General features: G+C 50.9%; 1 protein-coding gene across 2 annotated transcripts in view; it reads left to right on the forward strand.

The window, feature by feature from the left end:
* The window catches only part of RPH3AL (rabphilin 3A like (without C2 domains)), a 56996-nt gene that overhangs the window by 18602 nt on the left and 15270 nt on the right, over window positions 1-23124 (forward strand). The window contains exon 5 of one of the 2 annotated variants that reach the window (XM_063296486.1): window positions 19849-19935. The exons of the other annotated variant lie outside the window; for it this stretch is intronic. Within the exon in view, the coding sequence (XP_063152556.1) occupies window positions 19849-19935 (87 nt within the window). The remainder of the gene's footprint in view (window positions 1-19848; window positions 19936-23124) is intronic. 2 annotated transcript variants of the gene reach the window in all.

Below are 23124 nucleotides of genomic sequence, written 5' to 3' on the forward strand. Positions count from 1 at the left end.
AGCCAGAGTCAATTAGTGCCCAAACTTTTTCCGTCTTTCCACCGTGGGTTAGGGTGACTTTCACATATTGTTGTTTATTCGTTTAGTCGCTTCCGACTCTTCGTGACTTCATGGACCAGCCCACGCCAGAGCTTCCTGTCGGTCGTCAACACCCCCAGCTCCCCCAGGGACGAGTCCGTCACCTCTAGAATATCATCCATCCATCTTGCCCTTGGTCGGCCCCTCTTCCTTTTGCCTTCCACTCTCCCTAGCATCAGCATCTTCTCCAGGGTGTCCTGTCTTCTCATTATGTGGCCAAAGTATTTCAGTTTTGCCTTTAATATCATTCCCTCAAGTGAGCAGTCTGGCTTTATTTCCTGGAGGATGGACTGGTTGGATCTTCTGGCAGTCCAAGGCACTCTCAGAATTTTCCTCCAACACCACAGTTCAAAAGCATCGATCTTCCTTCGCTCAGCCTTCCTTATGGTCCAGCTCTCGCAGCCATGTGTTATTACGGGGAACACCATTGCTTTAACCATGCGGACCTTTGTTGTCAGTGTGATGTCTCTGCTCTTAACTATTTTATCGAGATTTGTCATTGCTCTTCTTCCAAGGATTAAGCGTCTTCTGATTTCCTGACTGCAGTCAGCATCTGCAGTAATCTTTTGTCATGCGCTGCCTACCTCTGAATAACGTTCAGACACTGGTTTGCGAATCAGGCTCTGGTTTATTGCAGGGCAGGTACAGCGTTGGTAGAAAAAAGCTGAGAGTGACAGGAGCGCGCCGGTGCGGGGTTTAAATACCCCGCGCCGGTCAGCGCCCCCTCGCTCACGGTCACGTCACCCCCCTTTGTCCCATGCGTTGCCCTGCCGGTGGGTGAGGGTTTCCGGGATCGCCCATCATCAGGTTTCCATTCCTCTGCTGATTGCTTTCAGCTGGGCGATCCCCGTTGTATTGCCGCTGATGGCTTGGGTGGCTCCGTGATCCGTTTGGCTATTGTTTGTTGGCCGTTAGTCGTTGTGGGTTGATGGCTACTTAACTTGTACCCCTTCACCTATTTCCTTGTCATTGTCATGTGTGCCATTGCGCTGATGACTTTAGCTCAACGGCACTCATGACATACTGCCCCCTTTTCGAATAGTGTTCTCCCCCGGTTTTCTGGGTTTTCCCCGTGGAGCTGTCAAAACGCCACATTTTTTTTTTTTTTTCAAAGTTCCCGCCGGAGTAGTTGTCGCCCCTCCCTTCGCTCCTCCCTCTACCACATGCCTTCCCAGGGTGTGTCCATGGTGCGCATGCTCGGGTCCTGACCTGGCGTGCGCATGCTCCAGCCACACCCTGTTTGTTTGGCTCAGTTCGGCGAGGCGAGAGGCGTGGCTGGTCGGGTGCTTCTCAGCTCCAGGTAGGGCCCTTCTTTTCTTATTTAGAGTGCGTCGCCTTTGTTGTGTCTCCTGGGCGTTGCCCCCAGGTTGCCCTGTTGACTTGCTTGCCACTCCCCCGCGGCCGGGGGGCGGGGGGAGGGTGCTGGCGATCGTTTGTCACCACCCCGTGGGCCCGGGGCGGGGGGAGTGAGTCCCGGGGGGGGGAAGGTCCACCCAAGTCGCGGGCTTGGGGGGGGCCCTTTCCCTTGGGGCACGGGAGGCGGGGGGGGGCCTGCGGGGGGGGTTTTAGTTTTGCTGACCTTGGTTGCGGTTTGTCGGGGTATGCCCGGTGAAATTCTCTGGTCAGGTCAGGCGCGTTAACGTTGTGCGCCGCCACCCATTCCGGGTGGGGGAAGTGTTTCCACCTGACCAGATAGTGTAGAGTTCCTCGTTGCTTGCGGGAGTCGAGAATGTCCCTTATCTCGAAGTGGTGTTGCCCGTCGATCATTAGCGGTGCGGGCTGTGGCGTGCTTGGGTGCCATCGGGAGGTGGTTGCCGGTTTTAGGAGGCTGGTGTGGAACACCGGGTGGAGTCTCCGGAGGTTGTGTGGCAGGTCCAGGCGTATTGCTACCGGGTTCACTATTTGCGTGACTCGGAACGGCCCGATGTACTTAGGCCCCAGTTTTTTCGAGGGTTGGGTTGACTTTAGGAACTTGGTGGATAGATAGGCCATATCCCCCGCCTGGAACGTCGGTTGTTGGCGCCGGTGCTTGTCGGCCTGCTCTTTGTAGGCAGCCTGTGCCTCCTTCAGCGCCGCCGTGATTACTGGCCATGCTTCCGCGATCTTCCGTCTCCAGTCGCTAGCGTCCACCTGGGGTTCCGGGGGTTGAGGTAGCTCCGGTATGGGGACGAAGTCGCGCCCCGAGACTACTTCGAACGGAGTTTTCCCCGTGCTCGTGTGGACGGCGTTGTTGTATGCGACTTCGGCGAACGGGAGCAGTTCAGCCCAGTCGTCTTGGTGGTAGTTGGTATATGATCGTATAAATTGCTCTAAGGTGGCATTAAGAACCTCAGTGGCTCCGTCCGTCTGAGGGTGCCAAGCCGTAGATAGGGCCTGTTGGGTCCCCGTCAGCTTCAGGAAGGCCCGCCAGAATTTGGAGGTGAACTGTGTGCCCCTGTCGGTCACCACACGTGCGGGACATCCGTGTAGCCTGTACACGTGGATGAGGAAGAGTTTGGCTAGCTGTTGTGAGGATGGGACCGACGTGCAGGGGATGAAGTGGGCCTGCTTTGAGAAGTAGTCCTTCACCACCCAAATGGCCGTTTTCTTCTGGCTGGGTGGGAGGTCCACTATAAAATCCATAGAGATTTCCTCCCATGGGCGGGAGGGTTCTGCCACCCGTTGCAATAGCCCCGCGGGTTTGCCTGGTGCCCGTTTGGCCCTAGCGCACGTTGGGCAGGACGCCACGTAGGTTTTTACGTCTCGCCTGAGCGCGGGCCACCAGAATTGACGCCGTGTTAGGTGTAGGGTCTTGAGGAACCCAAAGTGTCCCGCTTGCTTGGCGTCGTGTGACCTATGCAAGATCGCCTGGCGTTGCGAGTCCGGGACGTAGATTCTGCCTTCCCCCCATGCCAGGTCTTGCGCCATTGTTACCTTGTTGGGGTTTGCCAGGAACCAGGGGTCGGTTTTGAGGGCGGCAGCGAGGTCCGTGCGCATTCCCCCTGGTAGTTGCGGTTGGCTTCTTTCCGTCGCCGGTTGTCCCGCCGTCGGCTGCGCCGTAGAGTCGAGCTGCCTCCGTGCGCCGCTTCGGGTGGTCACGGCCATCCCCAGTTGCGAGGCGGATAGGACCGTCCCAATGGTGTCTGGGGCGGGCTCTTCGTCTTGGGGCAGTCGGGAGAGGGCGTCGGCCAGGAAGTTCTTCTTGCCCGGCATGAACTTCAGCTGGAAATCAAAGCGGCTGAAGAATTGGGCCCATCGGACCTGTTTTGGGCTAAGGCGTCTAGGCGTTCGTAGGGCCTCGAGGTTCCGGTGGTCCGTCCAGACCTCGAATGGTTGGGTGGCTCCCTCGAGTAGGTGTCGCCAAGTCTCTAGTGCCGATTTCACCGCGAAGGCTTCTTTCTCCCAGACGTGCCATCGCCTCTCTGTCTCGGAGAACTTCCTTGACAGGTAGGCGCATGGTTTCAGGAGTCCCGTGGGGTCTTTCTGTAGCAGGATGGCTCCCAGGGAGAAGTCTGAGGCGTCGGCTTGGACCACGAACGGCCGTTCTGGGTCCGGGTGCGCGAGGATTGGCTCCGTAGTGAACAGCGCTTTCAGCTTGTCGAATGCGGTCTGGCACGCGGGAGTCCAATTCAGCACTGTGCCTGGGTTCTTGGCGCGTCGGGTGTCCCCCACCCCTTTGGTTTTGAGGAGGTCCGTTAAGGGGAGGGCTATCTCAGCGAACCCCCGGGCGAATGACCTGTAGAAATTCGCGAATCCCAGGAAGCTCTGTAGTTGCCGTCTGTTGCGGGGCCGCTCCCAGTTTAGCACCGCTTCGACTTTTGCGGGGTCCATTTCGATGCCGTCCCCGGAGATTCGATACCCCAGATAGTCTAGGCGCTCTTTGTGAAACTCGCACTTTGTAGGCTTTGCATAGAGCTGCGCCCTTCTGAGCTTGTCGAGGACTTGCCTGACTAGGGTTACATGTTCCTCGTGCGTTTTTGTGTAAATAAGGACGTCGTCGATGTAGACCAGGACCCCTTTAAACAGATGTTCATGCAGTACCTCATTGATGAGCTGCATGAACACCCCAGGGGCCCCCGCGAGTCCGAAGGGCAGTACCTTGTACTGGAAAGCGCCTAGGGGGCAGTTAAACGCCGTCTTCCATTCGTCCCCCTCCCTGATTCGGATGCGATAGTACGCCTCGCGAAGGTCCAATTTGGAAAAGACTTTGCCCGTGGACAGGTGGGCGAGCATGTCCTTCACCAGGGGTAAGGGGTATTTGTTGGACAGGGAAGCCGCGTTTAGGCCCCGGTAGTCGGTGCAGAGCCGTAGGGTCCCGTCTTTCTTCTCCCGGAATAAGACGGGGGCTCCGACCGGTGAGCATGCTGGCTCTATGAATCCCCTGTCTAGGTTTTTATCGATGAACTCCCGGAGGGTTGCCATCTCCTTCGGGGTCATCGAATAGATCTTTGGTCTAGGTAAGGGGACGTCGGGCAGTAGGTCGATCCGGCAATCCGTCTTGCGGTGGGGGGGTAGTCGGTCAGCCTCTGCCTCTCCGAAGACCTCGGAGAAGTCGGCGTATTGTTCTGGTAGGTCTGCTGTGGTAGCGGCGTTGTCTTGTGTGGTCGCCTCCGCTCGTCCTACCGTGGGGTTGCTTCTGCCAGCTGGGACTGGTGCTCGATACTCGCCGTCGCCGAATGTGAAGGTGCGGGTCGCCCAGTTGATCCGCGGGTTGTTTGTCGCGAGCCATGGCATCCCCAGGACTGCAATGGGCCGTCCGATGTGCGTGACTACGAACGATGTGCGCTCGGTGTGAGTGCCCATTTGCAGGGTGACCGGCTCGGTTTGTAGCGTGGCTGGTTTCCCTCCCGCTGTAGAGCCGTCCAGCTGGTGGAATGCCAGCGGCGTGGGGAGGGGGAAGCAGCGGAGGTCGAGTTTGGCGACTAGGTCGGGGTGGATGAGGTTTTTTGAGCACCCCGAGTCCACTAGCGCCGCGGCCGTGGTGGCTCCGTTGCCGGCAGAGAGTTGAATTGCTGCCAATATTACGGAGCTTTTGTCGTTTCGTTGAGGTGGTCCGCGTTGCTGTCCCACCGCCTGCCTCGCCACGCGTCTCAGAGCAGGCGGGGAGCATTTCCCGCCGGCTGGTCGGGGTCGGTATTGTCCTCTTCCCCCCAGTAAGCGTCCCAGCCCTCTTCCGGTGTCGCTGTGGCCACGGTCATTCGGCGGTGAGGAGGCGGCCCCGGGTTGGGTGGTTTGGGGCTAATTTTCGGGGCGGGCTTGGGCGCGCTGGTCGGCGGTCGGTTGGCGAAGCAATCCGCCGTCTTGTGCCCTAATTTGCCACACCTCCCGCAGGGCTCCCGGTTGAACTTCTTTTTTGGGTATATGGGGCCGGCCATCCCCCCGTGTGGTGCGGGTACCTTTTTCCCGGCATGGTTTGTGTCTTCCGTGGTTGTCATGAGGAAGGTGCGGTGCGCGTGTTCGGCTTTCCCCGCGAGGTGGATCCACCCGTGTAACGTTTCTGGGTCGTCGCGGTAGAGGGCCCATTGGAGAACGTCGCGGTTGAGCCCCCTTTTGAAGATTTCCAGCAGGGTGGTCTCGGACCAGTCGCTGACCTTCCCCGCGAGGGCTTTGAACTCCAGGGCGTAGTCAGGGACCGTGCGTGTGCCCTGTTTAAGTCTTTGGAGTGTGCTTTTCGCCCGTACTTTGGCTAGGGGGTCTTCGAAGTAGTTTTTCATCTCTTTGATGAAAGCAGGGAAGGTGGCGAGGGCGGGGGAGCTGGACTCGTACAGTTGGACGTACCAGTCCGCCGCCCTGTCTTAGAGTTTGATCGCCACGGCGGCGATCTTGTCGGCCTCGGAGTCATAGGAGTGTCCGTGCCTCCCCATGAACTCCCTAGCGTTGGTCATGAAAAACGAGAGTTTTGAGGGGGTCCCATCGAAGAAGATGGGGAAGTCCTTTGGGGCCCGGGCGTTTTGTGCGGCCCCGCCTCTCGCTTCCCGGGGTGTGGTGTCGGCCGCCTGTGCCGTCTGCTGGCCCTCCGCTGGCCCGTGTGGGTTCGGTGCTTCGCTCGGGGTGTGGGCTTGTGCGGGGACGTCGTTGGGTGGCGCGGGGGGCATAAGCGCCTGGAGCATGGTCCGGAGTTCCGTCAGTTGAGCCCGCATGGCCGCGAGTTCAGCTCGTGCCTCCTCGTCCACAGCCCGCGCCGCCGCTGGGGCCGGTTCCGTTGGCGCGTCCTCGGGGGTGGGTTGCCGGCGGGGTTCATCGTCCCTCTGCCGCGGGTCCGCTTCCTCCGCCGTCTGATGGGTGTCTCCGTCATCCTCCTCCGTGTTGAGCGCCGTGGGGCTGTCGCTCCACGCCCGTTGCTGGGGTGCGATGTGGAGCGCGGGGTCCTCCGCTGGTTTCGGAAGTCTTGCTGCTCCCTCCCGCGGTCGGGTTGCCTCCGTCGCCATCTCCCCTTGGGGTTGGAGCTGAGGCTCGGGTCGGGTGGGGTGGGCGTCCATGGCTCCGGGAGTCCGCGGCGCCTCTGGCCTTGGTCGGTCCTCCTCTGTCTCTTGCCGCGCGGCTCGCCCTCCTTGCCCGCGCCGTTCCGGCCTCATCTTGCTGGTCTTCTCGCCGTCTACTCCTCCCGCGGCTCGTTGTCGTCCGGTGGGGCTCGGCGAGGCTGAGTTTATGACTCTCAGCTTTATGTCATGCGCTGCCTACCTCTGAATAACGTTCAGACACTGGTTTGCGAATCAGGCTCTGGTTTATTGCAGGGCAGGTACAGCGTTGGTAGAAAAAAGCTGAGAGTGACAGGAGCGCGCCGGTGCGCGGTTTAAATACCCCGCGCCGGTCAGCGCCCCCTCGCTCACGGTCACGTCACCCCCCTTTGTCCCATGCATTGCCCTGCCGGTGGGTGAGGGTTTCCGGGATCGCCCATCATCAGGTTTCCATTCCTCTGCTGATTGCTTTCAGCTGGGCGATCCCCGTTGTATTGCCGCTGATGGCTTGGGTGGCTCCGTGATCCGTTTGGCTATTGTTTGTTGGCCGTTAGTCGTTGTGGGTTGATGGCTACTTAACTTGTACCCCTTCACCTATTTCCTTGTCATTGTCATGTGTGCCATTGCGCTGATGACTTTAGCTCAACGGCACTCATGACATCTTTGCACCTAGGAATACAAAGTCTTTCACTGCTTCTACATTTTCTCCCTCTATTTGCCAGTTATCAATCAAGCTGGTTGCCATAATCTTGGTTTTTTTGAGGTTTAGCTGCAAACCAGCTTTTGCACTTTCTTCTTTCACCTTCATCATAAGGCTCCTCAGTTCCTCTTCACTTTCAGCCATCAAAGTGGTATCATCTGCATATCTGAGATTGTTAATGTTTCTTCCAGAGATTTTAACTCCAGCCTTGGATTCCTCAAGACCAGCTTGTCGCATGATGTGTTCTGCATACAAGTTGAATAGGTAGGGTGAGAGTATACAGCCCTGCCGTACTCCTTTCCCAATCTTAAACCAGTCTGTTGTTCCGTGGTCTGTTCTTACTGTTGCTACTTGGTCGTTATACAGATTCTTCAGGAGGCAGACAAGATGACTTGGTATCCCCATACCACTAAGAACTTGCCACAATTTGTTATGGTCCACACAGTCAAAGGCTTTAGAATAGTCAATAAAACAGAAATAGATGTTTTTCTGAAACTCCCTGGCTTTTTCCATTATCCAGCGGATATTGGCAATTTGGTCTCTAGTTCCTCTGCCTTTTCTAAACCCAGCTTGTACGTCTGGCAATTCTCGCTCCATGAATTGCTGAAGTCTCCCTTGCAGGATCTTGAGCATTACCTTACTGGCATGTGAAATGAGTGCCATTGTTCGATAGTTTGAACATTCTTTAGTGTTTCCCTTTTTTGGTATGGGGATATAAGTTGATTTTTTCCAGTCTGATGGCCATTCTTGTGTTTTCCAAATTTGCTGGCATATAGCATGCATTACCTTGACAGCATCATCTTGCAAGATTTTGAACAGTTCAGCTGGGATGCCGTCGTCTCCTGTTGCCTTGTTATTAGCAATGCTTCTTAAGGCCCACTCAACCTCACTCTTCAGGATGTCTGGCTCTAGCTCACCGACCACACTGTCAAAGCTATCCCCGATATTGTTATCCTTCCTATACAGGTCTTCTGTATATTCTTGCCACCTGTTCTTGATCTCTTCTTCTTCTGTTAGGTCCTTGCCATCTTTGTTTTTGATCATACCCATTTTTGCCTGGAGACTTTCACATATAGGGTGGGACAATTTTCACTCACCCCGAAGTCATCGCGCCTCTTGTTTTCTTCCACAAGTCCTCTGGCGCTCCTTAGGGCAGGTGGCTGGCGTTTTCCGCCGGCTCGTCGTTGTCGCTTTCCTCATCTTCGGTGCAGTAGGGGAAGTCTTTTGCCGCAGTTTCACCCGTCGCGACTGGCATTTTCCTGGGTGCTGGGGTTGGCTTGGTTGGTGCCTTCCCCGAGCTGTCCCTCGCCTTCGCTTTCGGGCAAGCCGCCACCTTGTGATCCTCCTTCCTGCACCTGAGGCACTGACCCTTGGCGAACTGTTGGTCTCTTTCCTCCTTCCAAGGTTGGGGTCTCGACTTCGCCGGTCCTGCAGCTGTGCAGGGTCCTCTCGCCACCTCTGCATGCTGCGCTTCCCTTTTTGCTTGGAGGAAAGTGTCCTGGGCGTCCTCTGCCTCTCCTGCCAGCCGGATCCACTCCACCAGAGTGTCGGGGTTATTTCTGCACAGTGCCCACCTGAGCACGTTCAGGTTGAGACCCTCCTTGAACCGCTCAATGAGGGTGGACTGGGACCATACTTCGACCTTACCGGCCAGGGCTTGGAACTCCATGGGATAATCTGCCATGGAGCGCTGTCCTTGTTTGAGGGTTTTCAGGGCTCTTTTCGCCCTTTCCCTTTCCAGGGGGTCCCTGAAGTGCAGTTCCACTGCCCAGAGGAATTCATTGCAGTCCTCGAGTTCCGGGGCGCCTGCCTGGCATAACTGGACATACCAGTCGGCGGCCCGTCCTTTTAATTTAATTGCTAAGGCATTTACCTTGCCTTTCTCTGTTCGGAAGTAGGGGCCCCATTCCTCCATATAGTTCCTCACGTTGGTGAGGAAAAAGAGTTTTGTGGGGTCCCCATCGAACTTAACGCCGAAGTCCTTGATCGCCGCTCTCGGTGGGCTCCAAGCCGCATCTGGGCGTCTAGGTGTGCTTCGGGCAGTCGGGGCTCCGTGGTCTTGATGTGGGGATTCCCTCCATTGGGCGTTGGGTGGTGTTGGTGCCATCTCTTGCTGGCTCCCGCTTCGTTCCGGTCGTCTCACCATCGGGGTGGGAGGGTGGGGTGCAGCCCATCTGGTGGGTTCCTGGAAGCGGACTCTGCCTGGCGCTGCATCATCCTCTGGACCTCTCCTCCGTCTCTCCGGCTGGTGCGTCTCCGAGGGGGGGGTAAGGGGTGTCGGGCATTTGGTGCCTGGTCCTTCCGCGCCCCGGCTGTGGGATTCGTATGCCTCTGCTAACCTCTGGAGCAGCTGCTGCATCGCCTCCAGCTTTTCCTCGACCACGCTCAGCCTTGCCGCCGTTCGCGAGCCCTTCTTGGTGCGGTCGCCCCTCCGCTCTCCTTCGGTTCCTGATGCCGTGGATGATGGGACGTCCCGCGGTTCCTCCAGGGTTCCGGGCGATCCGGGTGAGGATCCCCCTGTCTCGTTGATGGTGGCCCACGTGCCATGGGACCCACGGGTGGCGTTCGTCGTTGCTTCCCCCTCTGAACTCGATCCCGAGCTCACCTGGTCCTCGCGCCGTCAGGGCCTCGGGCACCTTCCGTTCGTGGGGATGGGCGTTCCGTTGCCGGCCGCCGGGTAGCCGCCTCGCCGTGAGATGCAATCTTCCATCACTAGCTTGGTTCCCTCACAGATTGGATCTGGACTGGTGCTAGTGGAAAAATTTTTTTTTCGATTCCCGTCTTTATGTCAGGGCAGCCTTGCTCTGAATAAGACACGGACTCACTTAAAGGGTTTAAGGATTTCCGGGTTTATTGAAGCAGAATGCATGTGGAGAAAAAGACGGGAATGCGGGTGTGGTATCAGGGTCTCCCATTTATACCCCGGTGGTGGACCTTGTTCTCCTCCACCCCCTATTGTCCCCCAAGCCAGGTCCGGATGGGTGATTAGCGTTGGTATGGGTCCGACGATGGGTGATTCGGGCGATCTCCGACGTTCCCCTTTGTCTCCTTGCCTTTGTCTGATGCAGGTGCGTTTCCCCGGGGTAATGGGTGGGAGTTCCCCTGATCTGTTAATGGTTTCCAGATCCTGTCCGAGGTGCGTTTCTATTGTCCTGTTGATTTATTTATGGGTTTGGGTGCTTAAGGGATGATGTGTGTGATGCACTTATGCCTTGCAACAGGGAACATGACATTGGGTGATTTTCTTGGCTGTCCACGGTCTTCTCAAGAGTCTTCTCCAACACCACGGTTCAAAGCTTTTCCTATCCTGCTTCTTTAAAGTCCAACTTCCGCTTCCATAAATTGTCGCAGGGAAAACCATGGCTTGCATGATTTGGATCTTTGTACCGGTAGTCCTTGCTTAACAGTGGTAACTGGGGCTGGAATTTCCATCACTAAGCAATGCGGTTGTAAAGCGCAGTGTTGCATGACTGCATCGTGAGTGTGCGTGTGAATAATTGGGGCGGGTGCACGAGTGGCCGGTGGGTTGTGAGTGCAGAGGGGCTGGGGGAGGGTGTACAGGTGGGGAAAATGTACCTGAGCGACTTGCGACCTTCCCTGCCGGCTTCCCCATTGACTCTGCTTATGGGAAGCCGACAGGGAAGGTTGCAAATGGTGATCACGTGACTGTGGGATGCTGCGACTGTCGTTAGTGCGAGCCACTTGCCGAGTGCCCAGATTGCGATCACATGACTGCAAGGACGGCTGGAACGTCAAGGACCGGTCATAAGTACCGCTCTTTCAGTGCTGTCATAAATTTGAGCGGTCGCTGAACAAGCAGCAGCTAACCGAGGACTACTGTAGGTATAGACACATCAGGACATTGGAATATCTTTTCCCAGGCCTTCATGGCTGCCCCACCAAGTGCTTGTCTGCGGTGTATTCCTTGACCTGAAAAACTTTACCAGCTCAAAAATGGCCCTATGCAAAATGTTCTGAATTTCAGGGGTTCCCAGCGTGAAAACTATTGTTCTGACCTGGCTAGAAATATTCAGATGCCGTTAGTGCAAGTCTGCATGTGTTTTGTGCTTCGCAACAGCTCTGTCCTGGGTTGAGGGAGATGGTTTTTGCAAAAGGCAGGGCCGTTCCAATGCTCAGAACACCATCTGAACCTTTTTAGTAAAGTCAAATCAGCATGGCCAATCACCCCAAGCTGTTTTAGATCAGTGTTGCTGGCTGGGGAATTCTGGGAATTGAAGTCCACCCATCTTAAAGTTGCCGAGTTGGAGAAACACTGTTTTAGACTGAATATAATTAGCAGGACAGAGAAAGGTTTTTGACTGTCGCCTTCTGCCTACCATGTTTCTGCTTTGAGGCTCAGCAGGGATAGGCTCGGTTAAGTACTTGGTCTGAGGTTATGGCTGGATTGAAAAGCTGAAAATCATCCTGAAAGAACACCCTGGCAAGTCACTTCTACAGTATTGCCAAGGCTGTGTCTGTGAGGTCATCCAAGCTCAGCCCGAGGGCATCTTAAGACTGACCCCAAGGCAGCAGCTAGCCAAAGCTTGCCTTGTTTTCTTGGCATAACTTAGCTGACTTTGAAAGAAGCTAAGCAGAATCAACCCTGGTTAATACATGGATGGGAGATCACTGGGAGATCCCAGCATATTGTAGACTGGCTTGGGAAGCTGAAAAGACCTTCAAGAAGGAGGCAAGAGGCAAACGGTGGATGCCCCATGAAATTACGAACTTGACTGGAGGGCGTCTCAAAGCAGTGCTTCCCGAACCTGGCTAGATTACCCCGAATTGGGTAAAAGTGGTTTTCCTTTGGGTGCTGAAACACTGGAACCCATTATCCAATCCCAACAGGGACATTTAAATTGACGTAAAGTGTTTGACCTGCATTGGGTAAAAAGGAGTTTTTGATAGGCAGTTTTGGGTAATGAAGGAAAAAGGTTGGGAAGCCCTGTCTTAGAGAGATGTGAACAGCAGCAAGGAGAGAAAGCCGTATTTTGGATCAGTAGGTATCAAAGTTTCTGCCTGCAGGGAATCCTGCTTCAATGGATTTGTCTCCTTTGGAATTCAGAGTCTTGCAAACAGCATTGCAGGGGTGGGTGGCCGTGGTGGGTCTGCAGGGCCGTCCCCTGGAGCCTTGGAGTAATAAAAGTGTTCTCTATTCTCAATTGAGGGTTTTTCTTCTCTGGGAGATGCATCACCTTTCTAAAACAAATCCTGCTTTCTCTAATTTGTCTGTTACATTTATTCGTGTCAGAAGCATCACAATTAAAATAAGGCATACTGTAAAACATAGAATTTGAAATATAAAATGTAAAAGTTAAAATATATAAAAGTTAAACAGATCTGGCCCAGAAACGGGCAACATTAATTGCATTCTGTTGCGCTGTCAGGAGGTCCTCAAATGTGCACGGGTCAGGGCACAAAGGACAGGTGTACATGTGTGTTGTTGTCTGCATGACTCTGTCTTGTCTGTTAATGGCAAAGAATGGAAATGGAATAAAGTTTTACTGGTTTTGAAGAAAAAAATCTTGCTTTTACTCCACGTAGCTGCTGATTGAATACGCTGATGGTTCAGGCTTTGCTCGTCTGGCTTCGCGTAGTTGCGCATTTTTAAAAATCTCACATTTTCTCTGCCAACCCTCCCTGTTCATTTAGTTCAGTAACAGCAAAACTCCTTCGTGCTGAATGGCCCTGGGGAAATGTTTTACAGGGGCGCTTTCAAATTATCAAGAGAATTGCCAACCCAGATGGACAGCTCCCTATGGTTTTTCTGAAAAACTTTGCAGCTTCCTTTCAACAGAGAAGGAATTAAAAAGAGAGAGACAGAGATACAGTTTTTAATTTCTGGGATTCAAAGGCAGGAGACAAAAATTAGCTAACTGATCACATTGATGTGGCCCATTCTCTTATTTTAATTTGCTGCCTTAACATGCATAACCATAGGAAATGAAAATGTGTAGGGGAATAGGAAAGAGAATAAGGGAGAAAGTTATCATACTGGCAACGTTCACATAACATTCTTAATCAAAATTTATTCATTCATGTATTTAAAAGATTTATATGGTGGCCCCTCTTGTGACACACAACTTTGGACGGCTAACAACGGTAATAAAAACACAAGAAAGAGAATACAAGAAAAATCAAGAATCTTAAAGCATGCTGGCTGGGCAATTCTGGGAGTGGAAGGCCACCCATCTTAAAGCATGCTGGCTGGGCAATTCTGGGAGTGGAAGGCCACCCATCCTAAAGCATGCTGGCTGGGCAATTCTGGGAGTGGAAGGCCACCCATCTTAAAGCATGCCGGCTGGGCAATTCTGGGAGTGGAAGGCCACCCATCTTAAAGCATGCCGGCTGGGGAATTCTGGGAGTGGAAGGCCACCCATCTTAAAGCATGCCGGCTGGGGAATTCTGGGAGTGGAAGGCCACCCATCTTAAAGCATGCCGGCTGGGGAATTCTGGGAGTGGAAGGCCACCCATCTTAAAGCATGCCGGCTGGGGAATTCTGGGAGTGGAAGGCCACCCATCTTAAAGCATGCCGGCTGGGGAATTCTGGGAGTGGAAGGCCACCCATCTTAAAGCATGCCGGCTGGGGAATTCTGGGAGTGGAAGGCCACCCATCTTAAAGTTGCCAAGTTTGAAAAACACTGATCTAAACCCAGCAATTCTGGCTTGTAAAGTGGTTTCTGGCTTAGCATGTTCCCAAGCCCAAACGATTCTGAATGTTATTGATATACTGCTTTCGGTCTTGAACAAACCTGGACAAAAGCGAGGAAGAAGAATTAGGAAAACCAACAGAAGTAGAACATTTAGCTGCGGATGTATAGCCATTCCTATGCATCACGCTATTCCTCTCTGGCGGGAGCAGCCTTACGTGGGGCCCAGAGGGGACTAAGATATCGGAAGCGAAATGAATTAAAGCCACAAGATAAGAAACCGTAAAGGAAATTTATCTTTATTTATCATTCAAATTTAATTACCGCCCATCTCCCCCAAAAGAGGGAGTGCCGTTTAAACTAGTTTACACCAGAATCCTTCAGTATCCTGCTCCATAGGTTTCTATCCTTGCAATCCATCCTCATTTCCACCCCATCCCTCCATGTTTCATACGACGCTTCCTGTTTCTGAAATGTCTCCCCTCTCTTTTTTCCACAATCTCATCCACTCCATCCAGCTGCAACTTCTTCTGTCTTCCGGCCCGTTCGCTCTTCCTTCGTATCCTTGTTTCCTTTTGTACCGGTTCCTCGGTTTTGCATTTGGTTCACATTCATTCATTGTGCAGCCATATTTAACTGTCCTGGTCACAACCCCTTCTGAAATACCCTGTTCTCCCCATGCATTCAATATGGAGGTTCTCCTGATGTAGCCAACTCTCACTTCCGTATAACAAAATGGGCAGATGTGCCATGCATCTCCAGCATGCAGCTGGAGCTCCAGCAGGAAAATCCACAAATACCTTGTGGAACCCTGCTGAATTTTTGGAGCGACATTCGGGGGGTGGGGGGCAATCCAGGCCAGAGTCAAAAAGTCAAAAAGATTTAGAGGGGGGACATTATAAGGAGTAAAGGGTGAGGGAAGGGGGACCCAGCTTCTGCAACCCAAAATTTGCCATTCAGGTTTTTGAAAGATTGTTATGGGTCCTGTATGTAGCCCCCTGCAGTTTTTGGGTGATGGGATTTGTAGTCCAACCATGCTCTCAGTCGTGGTGATTGCTGCTGCTTTGCGCCATCGTTCAGTCCTTGCAGAAGGTCGCATACTGTTAGCCCTTTGAGATAGTCAAGACGAGAAGAACACCCACTCTGTCTATTGAAAGTTTATAGTAACAGAATCTTGCAAGTCTGAAAGTACATCTCCGCCCCCCCCCCCGACCTTTACGGTCCAACAAACTAGGGAGGGTCCCTTCTGAGACATTTGCCTCACCCCCATTCCTTCTGCAGGCTCAGCGGCCAGGTTGTCCAGTCTGCGACTCTCCCTCCTGTCTCCCAAGGTCATTCCCACGTACCATTACACACACGCACACCACCTTTCTAACGGCCCATGCATTTTCCTCTGTCCGTTTTTCCATCTTCAGTAAGCGTTCATCCACTTGCTGCAGTTTGTTGTCATTTGTGTATAACTTGCAATAATTCAGGCCGTTTTCCCTGACAAGGGCAACCATCTTGATCTTGGGTGAATTCATTTCCAGAGCTGTTCTCCTCGTTGCATCATACAATCTCTCCAACATTTGCTGCAAATCATGTGGGTCTCAAAAAATAACGTGGTATCCTTGGCAGACATCCCTAACCAATACACCCCTAAAATGACTGCAAATGCTCCTATATTTATCCCTCAATGTGTTCGACAACCCAAGGGACTCACACAACCTTGTCTTGTTACCTGCTCAGCTTTGGACCAATCTCTAAACCTTCCATGTTTTTCCTCCAGCTGCATGACAATTAAAAACCTCTTGATCAACCTTAAATACACATATTAAATCATGCCATCTTCATTTGCTCCATCGCATTTGGGCACCTGGGGCTGTATCTTGCAAACGTCTCACTGAACAAACATGCCAGTTGTGGTTTATTTAATAGCCTTAGTTAAACAAACCATGACTTTAAATGACGTGTGAGATGGCCACAGCTTCAGGGCGGCTATTTGCCAAATCAACTGCAAAGAAAATCCCACTGTCCCCTCGATTGCCTTCTGGTAAAGACTGAGAACAACTTCAGACTGCACAGCCATCTGTGCAATGCACCAACGTGGCTGGTGATTCCGAAGTCAAGGTGGGACAGTAAAAAGCTGAAGTTACCCCTGAATTGTGCTTGACTTTGTTGGCAGCAATACAGATGCAGTTCATTATTACCCTTTCCCGAAATTTCTTTGTTTTTCTTTTTTACTTTGGGGTCCTCCCTGGATCTTTGGGATTTCCTTGTGGTCTCCCATCCCCAGACTGACTGCTTCGCTGATCAAGATCAGCCAAGGTTGGCTGGGTGCTGCTACCCAACCGAGCCATTTTGAAGCATGCAGCTCCAGAGGAAAATCCACAAATACCTTGTGGAACCCTGTTGAATTTTTGGAGCGACATTCAGGGGGGGCAATCCAGGCCAGAGTCAAAAAGTAGGAAAGCAGTGATCCAGGGGGAAGAAGGCAAAAGTGGGGTCCGATCCTCATTCCCCCAATCCTAGTCGTCTGGGCACAAGAGATTTAGAGGGGGGACATTATAAGGAGTAAAGGGTGAGGGAAGGGGGACCCAGCTTCTGCAACCTAAAATTTGCCATTCAGGTTTTTGAAAGATTGTTATGGGTCCTGTATGTAGCCCCCTGCAGTTTTTGAGTGATGGTATTTGTAGTCCTACCGGTGGGGGTAGTCTGGCCATTCTCATGGGTCTCTTCCTGTTCCATGCCTCCCACTCCCAGATGGCTGATATCAATCAAAGCAGAAATGCTGCAGTTAATTAGGCTGCAGATCAACGTGCTCCCAATCATTCTCGGTCCTCCCTTTGAACTGTAAAAATTAACATTTTGGAAGATGCCTGAGGCTTTTTTTTAAAAAAAACACCTGGTGCTTTAATTAACTGTAAATAATCTCTGCAAATGTTTCTTTTTTTTAAAAAAAACATTATTTATTCCCTCTGCCTGGCCTCCCTGAACTGAAGGAAAATCTGTTTCCTGGGTGATATTGCAGTTTGCTATAGTGTGGGTTGTTGTTTTTTTAATTACAAAGGAAATGTACATTAATGGTTTTGCAAATTTTACCAGCCTCCACAAGAGGGAACACTTGATACCCAAATGCAATTTAGCATTAGCATATTTTGCAAAGATTAGTCCAGTCTGCTCCAACCAGATTCAGGAAGGAACGGAAAACTGGAATTGGGTTCAGGATAATGTTAGAATTTTTTATTTCCTTACCAAGTTCGTTTCTGAGCCGGGACCAAAGAAACAAAATATATTTGTGTGTAGGTTCAATATATGTCAGATCTTCTACCGATAAGAGGACAAAATTACCCTGGAACAGTGACTGAGCTTTTAGCATATTCCAGCAGCATCCCCTATAATTTTGGCAGATCTTTTCTGAAGATCCGGTTTTTTGTAAAAGGTAAAAACGCTGGCTGCTGTTTTAACCGAAGTGTAGGCATGCCAGCATGGGATTTGTTTTTCAGTTTCTGCATAAACCAGGCCACTGTGACATATTAAACAAAACATAGTTAAACATCCTGGCTTAAATTAAACTGCTAATGGGGCCTGCCTGGGTCCAAAAAAGAAAAATGTCTGGGCAGCTTACATTTTAAAAGAATACATAATTTGGAAAAAACACATTTTTATGTCTGCAGAATAGGTGGCACTACAGAGTTGGGTTTTTTTTAAAAAATGAATTGGGCACTTTTAAAGGTGAAAAAGTGCCTTACTCCATACAGTTCAGTGTTTCTCAATCTGAGCAACTTTAAGCTGTGTGGACTTCAATTCCCAGAATTCCCCAGCGAGCATGCTGGGGAATGCCAGTGCTGGCTGTGGAATTCTGGGAGTTGAAGTCCACACATCTCCAAGTTGCTGAGGTTGAGAAATACTGGTCTACGGTTACAAAAAAACCCTCTCCTTTTAAATTATCTAATGTTTTCCATTCTCTTGACTTTTTGGACCACACCCGGTAGACACCCCATGCCTGTAGCCCACCACAGTTCCTGCTCCCCCTTTTGGCTCCAGGAATCCCCTTTCTCATTTGCAGTTGAGTCTCCCCCACATAAAATATATTTGGGGGCATGAAAATGATCATTGCCTTGGGACACGCCTGTCTCCCTTTCCATCTTCCTGCCAGGGGAACCCAGCAAGAGAGGAAGGCCTACAGGTAGTCCTCACTTAACAACCATTTGTTTAGCGACAGTTCAGACTTATGACTGTTCCTTGCATTTATGACCATCGCAACATTCCCACAGTCATGTGATTGTGATTCAGGTGCTTGGCAACCAGTTTGCATTACAACCATCGCAGTGTCCCCCAGTCACGTGACCACCATTTTTGTTCTTCCCAGCTGGCTTTCAGCAAGCAAAATCAATGGGGAACTGCATGATTTGCTTAGTGATCACTTGGTTCGCTTAACAGCCATGGGATTTGCTTAACAACTGGCGCAAAAAAGGTCGTAAAATCAGGTTGGATTCGTTTAACGACCACATCGCTTGTGACTAAAATTCCAGTCCCAACTGTGGTTGTTAAGTGAGGAGTACCTGCACTGGAGAACATTGAAGGGCCCCCTGAATGTGGCCCCTGGCCTCAGAGAAGCCTTGGGAGCAGGAAGTCTTGGAAAGCATGTTGTCCAGCTTGGATCAACGCACAAGAAACAAACATGGCCAGGGGAGGCACTCATTCTGGAGAAGGTGGCCCTGCCGCTGGTGCAGCCCCTGTTTTTTGGGGCAGTGGGCAAGCTTTGTGGCTGAGGCCCCCCCAGGCCGGCTGTTTGCAGCCTCCCGCGGCTGATCAGCATCGTATGGGCACCATCTGTGCCTGCTGTGGTTTCGGCCAGCGGCCTTAATTTACGGCCACCGTGCAGGAAGGCTGCTATTCTGCCTTGATGAGGATTGATTTTTATTGAGTGCTCTGCTTTGCTTTATTCCTTCCCTTTGGCCTTGCAGCTCTTTTGAAATCTTTCTGAACTTTTTTGCCCAGCGGGCTCATTCCCGTTTTCCCTGTGGCTGGAAAAACACAGGCTGGCTCTTCTTTTGTTGGCTGGCACTGAAATCAGAGGCAGGGGGCAGACCTGTAAAGGGTACCATCGACTTTGTGGTTCCTTCTGGGCATAACCAGGACCCAGGTTATGGGTAATCCTGCGGTGCTTAGCCAAGTCCAGGTTTAAATAGCCCGTGCCACTATTTAAGCCTCCCACACTGCCTGGGAGTGAGGGTACCTCAGGTGCATTGTGGGAAAAAGTTTTGGGGTTGAAATTCCAGTGTTTAGAAGGGAGATCCAGATGCAGTGTTTAGAAGGAAGTGTGGGTGGACATGGCCCTTCCTGAGTTTCTTGAGCCCCCAACATTTGAGGGCTGGTGGGCACCTTTGGAGACTCGAGTGTGAAGTTTTGGGCACCCACACAAAACCTTGCGGAGGGCAAAGTTAGCCACGAACCCACTGATTTACAGGGTGACATGTTTTCTACCCACCCCAGGTGGTCTTTGTTATCTCTGGGGCCTGTGTTTGCGGAAAAAAAAAGATGCGTGCTATTTCCCATTTATTTGTTTTTAATAAAATAAGTCAAGTAAAATTGGTGGCATGGAGCCTGGAGGTAGACATAGAGCAGGGTTCCTCAACCTTGGCAACCCTAAGCTGTGCGGACTTCAACTCCCAGAATTCCCCAGCCAGCTTTGCTTAGGGTTGCCAAGGTTGAGGAACCCTGACATAGAGGAGCCCACAATTGCATAGATGGGCACCATGTTGGGGATCCAAACTCTGCATTTTATGTTCGATTGGAGGGCTCTGCAGATCCTTTCAAACCCTGGGTGATGAGGAGAGAATTAGAAAAATTGGGGGAAATCTGTTCTTGGAGTTACTTTTTCTAGCTGTGCCCTTTTCCTTTTCAGGACACAAGGTGTGCTCCCCAACTTAGAGTTTGATGCTTCCCTCCCCCAACTCCCCAGCTTTGTAAATGGTTTCTTTTCTCTCTGTCTCCCCAGAAAGTTTGCACCAAGTGTGGCATAGAAACGCCGGGTCCCCACAAACGGCCTGTTTGGTTCTGCAAGATCTGCAGTGAGCAGAGGGAGGTGAGTTGTGATGGGACCACAATTCTGGTGCTAATATTTGTTGTCGTTGATATCTGCGTTTGCCATTTGTCAGCGGGGATTATTTATATGCAGGGTGTTTTTTACACTCCTTCCCAGTTGATTTTCCTTCGAGGAAGTTTTGGGGGATAACAGTCAATGACCAAACGGTATCAATAATACTGATTAGAATTCACAGGCAACCCTTCAATATGACAGTTATCCAAGTTTATGCTACAATCCAGCCTTTCTCAACCTTTTGTCCCTGGAGGAACCCTTGAAATATCTTCCAGGCCTGGGGGAATCCCTGCACATTCAGGCTCATATAGAGGCCAGAAATTGCAAAATTATTATATTCGTTTCACGGGCAGGCCTGTATCGATGCACTAACAGTATTCTTAAATTAAAAATAAGGAATGAAACTCTCCTCTTTAAGGTGAAGTTGCCCGAATTTGAAATAATTTTTTAAATAAACTGTGATCTCCCAGGGAACCCCTAGTGACCTCTCGTGGAACCCGAGGGTGCCACGGAACCCTGGTTGAAAAACCCTGCTCCAACCATTGATGCAGAAGAAGCTGATGAGTTTTAGGGTCAAGTTCAATCTGAGGTTGGCAGGTCATGCAAGCAAGATGCGCTGCTTGCAGTTAGAGGCAGGAAAGCTAAAGTTAGAAATAGTAAGGAGGGAAATGTAGGATTATATGACTTAGGAAACCGAAATGAAGCAAGAGAACAACTTATCCATTTCTGCCACTCCAATGATTTCTTCATTGCTAACTGCTGTCTTCAAACAACCAGAACGACGCCCACAGACATGGCCATCACCAAGTGGAGTACACAGAAATCAAATTAACTATATAATAGGTAGAAAGTGGTGGAAGAGCTCAGCTGTAACAGCAAAGATGTGCCCAGGGGCTGATGGTGGAATAGATAACTAACTGCTGATGTACACTTCAAATTAAGCTAAAGCAGAAGAAGAGATGCAACCTGTTGCCACAATACGATTTTGAACATACAGGCAGTCCTCACTTAACAACCATTCGTTTAGTGACAGTTTGGACTTAAAACGGTCTTGAAAAAAACAACTTACGACCGGTTCTCACACTTATGACAGTTGCAGCGTCCCCACGGTCACGTGATTGTGATTTGGGCGCTTGGCAACCGGTTCGCATTTATGACTGTCGCAGCATCCCATGGTCATGTGATTGCCATTTTCGACCTTCCCGGCCGGCTTCTGGCAAGCAAAATCAATGGGGAAGTGCATGATTCGCTTAATGGCCATGTGGCTGGCTTAGTGCCTGCAGTGATTGATTGATTATACTTTATTGATTAGTCTATTTGACCATATCAAAACATCAACTGCAGTAAAATACAGTAAGACAAAATGAGATAAGATACAATATAATGGGATAAAATAGGCTAGAATGAGATAAAAGAGATAAAATGTAGTAAGATGGGGTAAAATAGTAATAAAAGATAAGGTGAAAGGAATAGGGAGATATATAGTGAGGTGAATATTAGACTCTAAGACAGTACTGGTTTAGGTGAATTGTATGCAGCCCCAGTGAGTTCCATAAAATGTATTCTCTGTGTGCGATGTCAAAGAATGGCAACGTTGACCTGATACCTGCCTAGAAGTAATATCACAGACTCCGAGTTCGGGGCAGATGCTAACAATCCGCTCTGCGGTCAGAACACGACTGTTTCTCTGCTCACCCGGGTGGCAGAACGACACTCCGCAAAGAAGGCACCGTGGCTTCGCCAGTCCCTGTGGGCAGCCTGGACCCGATGGTACTAAGACTCCTGCTGCCCCTGTCAGCCCCAGCTCAAAAGCCACATCTATTCTCACCTACTTCCAGGCACAGCATAGCATCAGGGTACCAAATAAACAATATGTGAAGTGATACATCCTACATGTTACAAAGGGTGGGGACAGGTGGGTGGGAGTCATTATAACAAACAGCTTGGGACATTGATAATTCGCAGAGGGGCAGAACACAGGTCAAGCAAAGAAGCCAAGGCCATTTGCCTCAGTGAGGGCATCGATTTAGGTACTGCTCTTGGGGAGGTGGGGATGAGGAGGCCCGGTCCACATGAACCTGTGCAACTACAAGGATTTTTGATTTTGAGGCTTCTAATACATTCAGGGGGCTACTAGGACATGAATTAAAACCAGAGAGACCCACCAAATCAGAGGCTGCCTTAGAATTTTGTAGCCCTTGATTTTTTATAGCAGCTCTGGGGGTGCCGAGAGATTGCTCTTTTTCAGGATTACCTTCACGTTGTTGCTTAAAATCAGGCTTATCGTCCTGAATATTTCGTAGGGCAAAATTTATTAATGGCTTGGCTGCTTGGCAAGTTGTCATTAAGGCTTCTCTCAGAACATCTAATCTCCAAAGTACATCGGCCTGCCTTGAGTCTGGCAGAGCACCGAAGGAGTTGATCAGGCTTTCTCCAAGTGAATCGTTCGCCAGCTGTGTGGTTGTAGGGTGGGCCAGTGGTTTGCTTGAAGGCTTCTTTGGCAGAGGCTCTGCGGCTGAAAAGTCCTTGAAATTGTCTGGGAGAGTTTTACTATCGTATTTTAAAGTGCCGGTACCCTCTTGGCTGCACTGAGCCACAAGTGATCTAACTTCTTCAAAGTGAAAAACACGAACTGCAAAGATTGAAAATGTACTCAAAAGAGGTTTCGTTTTGAAGAGCACGCTGGGTACCACAGACTGTCCAAATGTCAGCAGGACTCGACTATAATTGCCTCTGGATGGAAGCCATTCTACCTTTTGTAAGTCCATAGATTTCCTTTCACAGCGTAAAAGCTGACTTAAGGACTGAATAATGGCTTTTTTTGACCCCCATCTGCCTGTTTGTTCTGTTGTTTAAGATTTGCAAAGTTATCTTATTAGTTTGTAGAAGACATTTTCTCAATGAATACTTTTCATCCTTCACTCCTTTCTCTGTGGAGCTGCTTATCTTTTCCTTCCCCCCACTGGCACTCCCTCTCAAAGGTATGGATTTGGAGGTAAATTCTTCCTTTCCTCCGTTGGCTGCATGTAAAGCACAGTCATTTAATTTGGTAGGGTAAATAATATGATTAGGCTGACCCTCAGTAAATTTCATGAAGGATTCTTTTAGGGAGTCAACTTCATCCTTAATCGTAGTCAGCAAGTCAAAAATTGAAAGAACAGTCTGTGCGGTTAA

Source organism: Candoia aspera, chromosome 1 (genome assembly GCF_035149785.1).
Source record: "Candoia aspera isolate rCanAsp1 chromosome 1, rCanAsp1.hap2, whole genome shotgun sequence".
Lineage (NCBI taxonomy): Eukaryota > Metazoa > Chordata > Lepidosauria > Squamata > Boidae > Candoia > Candoia aspera.